General features: G+C 36.1%; 1 protein-coding gene across 1 annotated transcript in view; it reads right to left on the bottom strand.

The window, feature by feature from the left end:
• Positions 1-2,788: 2,788 nt before the first annotated feature.
• Positions 2,789-7,779, bottom strand: part of LOC120340015 (uncharacterized) — a 32,866-nt gene continuing 27,875 nt past the window's right edge. The window contains exons 27-30 of the mRNA XM_039408268.2: positions 5,278-5,409; positions 4,629-4,776; positions 4,127-4,298; positions 2,789-3,619 (exon numbers count right to left, since the gene is read on the bottom strand). Coding sequence (XP_039264202.2) covers positions 3,552-3,619; positions 4,127-4,298; positions 4,629-4,776; positions 5,278-5,409 — 520 coding nt within the window. The 3' untranslated portion in view covers positions 2,789-3,551. The remainder of the gene's footprint in view (positions 3,620-4,126; positions 4,299-4,628; positions 4,777-5,277; positions 5,410-7,779) is intronic.

The following is a 7,779-nucleotide window of genomic DNA, read 5'->3' as shown; positions in this document are numbered from 1 at the left end:
CGAAAGATATTTTCAGCAACATATTCCATCACAATCCCGTAAAAGCAGTGAAATATCGTGACCGAACGGTAACAAGAACAATTGTTCACGCATATGTATATGGGACACAGAAGTACGAGATGCCAGCCGATACGGAAAGCGTCGATAATATTCATAGGTAAATTAATAGATTAATATATCTATGGGGGTAAATAACGCGTTATTCGTTATGTCCGAGTTATCTTGACATGGTAATCTTTTGTCTACTTGAAGTTAAATCCACTTTTCAAGTTTTTTCAGAAATTCCTGATGCGAGTACATCTCGGCTGATTTAAATTTTATTCGACTCGGAGGTATCACGCAGTGTCTAAGAGTTACGGATACGCTTGTTGTCATCGCACCTCTGATTACCATGTGCAGTTCGCAGAGAGATGATTGCTGGTCTCCTCGTCGCCGAAAGGTGGTTAACGTGACCGCTGGTCAAAAAAGTTGCAGACATGACATCTTTTATCATTATTGAAAATCTGGAATTCCATTTCGACAAATTATGAAATTCAACCCTGCCGAAAATGTGACTCACGCCCCGACTCCGTCTAATACTCTGAATTCAAATTCCTGATTGCGGACCGTTAGAACTGGTAACCGGACGAGAGGCCGTGGTTCGCCATTTGATTGAGATGCCGTATCGGCTTTCGTAATGGCTGCTTTCAATTTCGACTTATCTTTACGCACATTTTGCTTTTATTCGTTCATTACGGAAGAAATACCGGATTTAAAGACATTATAGTTATATATATATTTATAATTCTTAGTTGACCTTCTATTTAATTATTTATAACTCTTGTATTATTTTATACCGAAACTTGAAATGAACCAAGGCAACTTATTGTTTTGCTCATTGCATGTCCCCAGCAGTGATTGTAATGGCGACAAATGCATATTTGTAAATTAACGCACTCAATATTTCTATTATCAAACTATATCCCATATAACAGAATTCTTTCGCGGACCCGCCGAAAAGGCTTCACGGACCCCAAAAGTCCGCGGACCCCAGTTTGGGAACCAATGCTTTAGACAAAAAAAGAAACTTTCAAAAAATTTAACAATAAAGTAAGAAATAATATAAATCTTTACATATGATTCGAATAGGAGAAAATAACATAGAAGTTGGGAAGAGACATTTAGGGCTCAGTATTTTTCAAAAATGTTTCATTTTATTATTCCGCTGTACTTCGGTACGATTACAGAGCTTAAAAACAATACATATATGTGTGCGTTTTTACAATAGAACTGTGTGGTGGTTTTTGGTCAATTCACCGCAAAAATCTCGTAAAATCGGCTCTCTAAAATTAGCAGCGACTATCCGGTTACCGGATATTTGAAATACGAAATAACCTGATATATTCGTTATCCGGGTAGTAAAAATTGTAGGTATCCAAACCAACCCTAAAGCCATATTGGCCATAGGTTGGCCATATTGTTATTGTCGTATTTTCGGCTTTCCACTCCCCCGGGACAAATATGTAAATCCTATCCTGTAGATTATAAGCGACTTAGTACTTATGATGAGGCTCTACAAGAAGCCAATAACGTGTTGGGCGGTGACACTTCGCGCTATTACTTTTTTTTCATGTATAACCTGCCTGGTTTCTCGATGTTAACAACTCCACAACTTAATATGATTGAAATCTATTGCAGTCACGTGAAATACGAAGTTGTGTGGTGATAAAACAAATGATTCCAGTATTGTAGAAGTCCGAATAAATTGATATAGCAATGTTGAGGTCCAATAATCAATTGATTACAACAATATCGAGGTCGAAATGATCATTGTAGAATACGTATGATCAATTGATTACAACAATATTGAGGTCGAAATGATCATTGTAGAATACGAATGATCAATTGTAGAGGGTTGCTAAAGTTTACGACCAACACAACAGGCAAGTTAACTACATACCCAATTCTAAAATACGAAAACAATAGCAACGTTAAATTAATTATACAATACGAATCAAAACAAGTCATGTATCCAAAAAACAAGCGAATAAATTAGCACTACCTAAACGGCAAACTCCTAACACGAAATAAATTGTAAACTGGCAATGATTCGAAATAATAAACAAACAAAAACGAGAGAAAAAGAGAAGGCCGATAACAGACTTTGTTTACACTGACATGTTCATTCCTGCCCACGAACAGATGGTGAAATCGCCTTGAAGGGAGTAGTTTCCTGAACGGTCATTCGACAAAGTGCAATGACCAATATACCTCGAGATAACCCCGGGTCAAATATATACAAAATAAAACAAAGAAACTTTGTCTGTAACATATTCTTTTAGTAACACCCTATGTATATTAAGCGGTAGCTACTGTACCGTAGTGGTGGACGATACACAGTATGACAGTATCGGCGACACGAGCTCTCTGTGGAGAGAAAACGATCGGGCGGCACATTATCGCACAGTAAACATGTTGGCCATCACCTCTGATTACTCTGTGCGAGTTTGATTGAGGCGGGATTGTGGCAGAAGAGATTGTCGGACTCGTCCTCACCATAGGGTGGTTTGCGTAACTTATATGTGACCGGTTAACTAATGCTTCCTCGGCCCTCACGTCCATGCAATTGACGAATTGAGATAAATAACATCATATTACACCCGTCATGGATCGGAGAGAAGGTCGTGTTTCGTAATGTTTGTGATTAACCTGCTATATCGGCTTCATTTTCTCCCGGATAAATTTCGTCGGAACGCTAGTAAGTGTGTCAGCGCCATACTCCACTACGCGCGTTAATATAAGGATGTGGTATCAAGTACAAGTTCTGCAGTTAAGTTTATTGACAGAAATTGTGTTTTATAATTTATATTAACAATGATATGCGCTGAAAGCAATGAGTATGAATGGAATCTATAATTCCGAAAAATCATGTGTGAATTACTATACAGATATCTATAGCCTACTCGTTTTGCTGCCATGCAGATGGGAGAAAACGCATATTAGCTGCCAGTCTGCCACCTATAGGACGTTTTAGGAGTTATTTATTTCATGGAAAGTGTTAAATATATTAGGTGGTTCGAATATGTCGTATTACACGTTCCCAAATTCAAGTCCTTATCGTTTCGTCAGACCGAAGTCAAACTTCTCCAGAAATTATTTTTTGCGATATATATATAGTATCCTTTCAGTCGTTGCATATGTATCCACTAACGCAGGGAGGGAGAAATTAAATAGTGAGGCACTACTCTACTGTATCATACATAAGGCTTTATTAAACATAGCCTGAAAAAGAAACTGTATTTGGTAAAACAATAAACATCAATATCATCCTATGCTATAATAGAAATACGAACGATCAAATACCATTCACACTTTAAATGAACTTGAAAATGTCATGATTAACATTCATTAGGATATAAATGTGTGTATCAAATGTACAATCAATGTTATCAAGAGTTTCCCTATTTACAGACTTTTTATAGAATCTTCTGTATACTACCCGCCACGTTGGATCAGCATGGACAAGAAAAGAAGTAAAGGAATGAACTGAGGAAGTATATATATATGCAAGTTTATATGGTGTAATCGGATAATTTGATTTTGCCCAACTGTTGAATGTTTTGCACCATCGCAGGTAAATCTAAACAAAAACCAAGATACTATGTTACAAAAAAATGTTAAAAAAAATTTGGATAATCTGTACGGAGTGAATTTCTGATGAAGACCTATAAAAAAGTTATAGATTACAACTCAAAGGTTAGCCTAGCATAATGGGCAGTAATTAATTTAAAACCACGATGATAAAAACGAATATAATGCATTTATCTCTTTGATAAAATTTGTTTTTGCCTGGGACTCAATTTCTTCCATTTTTATTCCTCCAATTTCTTTATTTCTTCCATTTTATTTTTCCCTTTTTCAACATAAATAATTTAATAAAAATATGGACGCATGGCACTATTAAATTTGCTAGCTTTATACGTATAGCGTTAAGCATAATTATGTTATGTTTTCGTGTAGCCCTTGGCATATCAGTGATTTCCCGTGACTTTGCTCAAAAGCGGTTTCTCTTGAGCGAGTCTGCGTGTGAGCGCATTTTCACAATAAAAAGACATACAGAACGTATAGTTGACAAAATAACAATTACCAATAGCAAAATACGTGGAATCTTGTCGGAAGGCCTCGATGCATCGTTTCAATGCAAATATCACAGAAGGTGACGTGCATAGCGGAGGTTCTCCAGAAGCTTTTGAACTTAAAATTCCGTTTGGATTTGGAGAATCATGTAAAAATTTAATGTTCCATACTGTAGGGATGTCCTAAATATAGCAAAGAATCGTAAAATACTTGTGAGCCAGAGCCTTCACTGGGTGTCTATATTTAACAAGGAAAACCACTCTTTATTATTATGGTTTAGTTGTTGTCGAGTGCGTTATTTGGATAATAAATGCTTCAAATATTTTTTCTATATTTGACGCAATTTGCTAAGTATTTCGATAAATATATTAGTGAACAGTCAGAAACAAATCAAGAGAGAGAGTGTGCAATGGCAAGAGATTGTCTGAAAGAATATGAAACAACTTATTGTCACACTTTGGTGTGAACTTCATCCTCAATGCAGAAAATGAATTAAATACAACACAACATACTTTGCTAGCAGGGGGTTTATATTCCCAGGTATTGTTTGAAACAAGTTGTCCTGATTCAGGATCGAAAACCATTTTTTCTGAAGTAAACAGTCCGACTCCCATCATAAAAGCTCCTTCTGCTTGTCCAATGTCAATGGCAGGATTTATACTGCAAAAAATATATTAGAGTATATTGAGAATACTAATAATAACGTCTTCTAAGCGTGCATTCAGATAATTAAAACATTATCCACTGATGTCAGTCACTTAAAGCATCTTTACTTCGGGTCAAACACACTTTTGAGAGATTGCTTCATAAAATCCATCAAATGTCAATTCAAAAATTAAATTTCACAATGCTAAATAAAGCGTGAAAGTCGCCAGTTAGCATAATTCAGCACCGATTTCCTATGTAACTCAGGTTGAGACACACATAATAATAATGAAGACGATTATAATGTACAACGTGAGATGGCGATAGCTAGACTTTTTTCTCGTAATTCATATTAATACCGTCTCACTACAATTCAATTATGGGTCAATTACTTCTACTATCAAAATGTAGGAGTCGACATCCTACTCGTAAACACTCCTTCTATTTGTCTATTAAAACCTGTGAATTCACATTAATCAGAAACAAATAATAAAATATGAACAAAAATACACTAACCTTTTTCCACAATCGTAGAGCATATCAACTCTTCTTAATACAAATTCACCAGTGATAATATCAAGTTCTGCTTCGGTCAATGCAGCTCCGTAACAATTATATGTAACAATGTTTTTTGAATTGTTGAACACCCTTGAATAAAATAAGTTTATATGTTTTTATTTTATAAAACGAGAGAGGAAAGTCAGTTTTCAAGTCATCTACGAGAGAAACCAGCGGGGGAATTAGGAGTTTGCGCGAACATCATCGTGCTAATCAACGACGCGTTCTTGTTTAAGACGTTAGACCAGGGTTACTCAACTGGCAGAACGCGGTCCGAATCCGGACATTCCGAGTATTTGATTTGGACCGCACCTAATTCTTTATTTTGGATAATTGAACCCACTTTGGATATTTGAAGATTTCCTTTTATTAAATGTAAACAATGCGAATAGCGTATCTCCATTGGCGTATAATAACTAACCGGTCGAGGGAATGCGCGTTTAGGGATGTCGAAATATAGTTTATGTGAAGACTTAACTCCAGTAATTTTGAAGTCTTGTATACGGACCTGTAGTTAAAATAGTTGAGTAGCTCTGCGTTAGACGACTGCCAAAACAAATGGGTAACGTGCAACGCGGCTACCACTAGTGTTATATTTGGCTTTTCAAAAGTAACGTTTTAGATTTATTTGTCATGTAAAGCAGCTTACGTAGTCGCATACATTTTCTGAACTGAGGGAACCTGTTAGTGAGTTGTATACAAAAGCGAACCCGTTTTAAACTTTTTAATCCTCTCATTGGAATAAATCCATTTTTTGATATTTATGACTGTTAAAATTGCCAGGCCTTTTTATCGGAGGTGTAATGTTTCAAAGACCCTTTCACTCTGAACGGCTTATATGCAAGCACCCACGTCCAAATGAGGAGTTAGCCTACTTTATCTTGAATGGATCAGAATCTTGCCTGCTCGGCATCGCCTGCCCGATTTTGCTACATCTTGGGTGAGGTGATGGACATGGTACTTGTATACCCAGTATTTTTTTTACCTGCGATGCTAAAATAATTGAGCCAACGCGTTGACGACTAAGCCATTGTGCCCAAATAATAGATAATGCATCTCGGCATCTCTTTGCCATTAGGCAATTTATAGATCGTAAACAAATTCACACAAATGCAGATCGCGTAATCAAGCACGCTCACAGTGATAACATAAGTAAACACATAATGATCATCACATTAACAATACGGCGTTGACTATTCCATATATATATATATATATAACTCTATTACGGTAGTTAAACGGACCTGCCATAATTGCAGTACTTAAGCGAACGTCGTTCCTGTGTCCGTATCATTGTTTTTAAATACGTGCTTGGAGAGCGCGAGGGCCGTTGACAACTACGGAGAAAAAGAGTCAACACAATCCTCTCGATAAAAGATATAGAATTTTTGTCCGCTTAATTCGTCCACTTAATTCAGACCACCAAATGTTTTAGCCTATTTCGGCACTAAGCCGGACCCCTCTTATATGTCGCTCTGAATGTCTACATAAATGATGTTGCTTTTATTTTAATACGCATTTTAAAGCGTATGACCTCGCTTCAATTTCCGATGGATTCGAACCATTTAGCAATATTTATCACAAAAAATAGCATTTCTTTTTCAATGTTCCGTCTTTCGTGCAAGGGAGATGCACTGTGTTTGGTGTTGGAAATATTCTTCTATATCAAAAAATACTCAAAATGCAACGTGAAGGTAGACAAATCGAAACAAATTGATCCAAACGTGTTATATATTTGAAACTGAGAAATACACAGAGCATATCACAAATGTTCGCCTATTCCAACCCTATGGTGCAACATATAGATTAAACAGATGCTATGTTGTGAGTGTCAAGATATCAATACCAAGTCAAAATTATGGCATTCCAATAATATTGATAAACATTACATAAAATATATCTCAAATGTCAACTTATCCGACCACCTAAGGGTGGCAACAATTGGAAAAAAAATTCTTAAATCATATTGAGAAACATCACACAAAATATATCTCAAATGTCCACCTATCCGGCCACCTATGTGTGGCATACAAGAATTGAAATAAAAATTCTGAAATCATATTGATAAACATTACACAAAATATATCTCAAATGTCAACTCATCCGACCACCTAAGGGTGGCATACAACGATTGAAAAAAAAATTCCTAAATCATATTGAGAAACATCACACAAAATATATCTCAAATGTCCACCTATCCGGCCACCTAAGTGTGGCGTACAAGAATTGAAATAAAAATGCTGAAATCATATTGAGAAATATTACACAAGGTATGTCTCAAATGTCCACCTATCCGGCCACCTAAGTGTGGCATACAAGAATTAAAATGAAAATTCTGAAATCATATTGAGAAACACTACACAAAGTATATCTCAAATGTCCACCTATCCGGCCACCTAAGTGTGGCATGCAAGAATTGAAATGAAAATTCTGAAATCATATTGAGAAACATTACACAAA

Source organism: Styela clava, chromosome 9 (assembly GCF_964204865.1).
Source record: "Styela clava chromosome 9, kaStyClav1.hap1.2, whole genome shotgun sequence".
NCBI classification, from domain to species: Eukaryota; Metazoa; Chordata; class Ascidiacea; order Stolidobranchia; family Styelidae; genus Styela; species Styela clava.
Note: the sequence above shows the minus strand (reverse complement) of the source record. Positions and strands in the feature narration are given on the sequence as shown.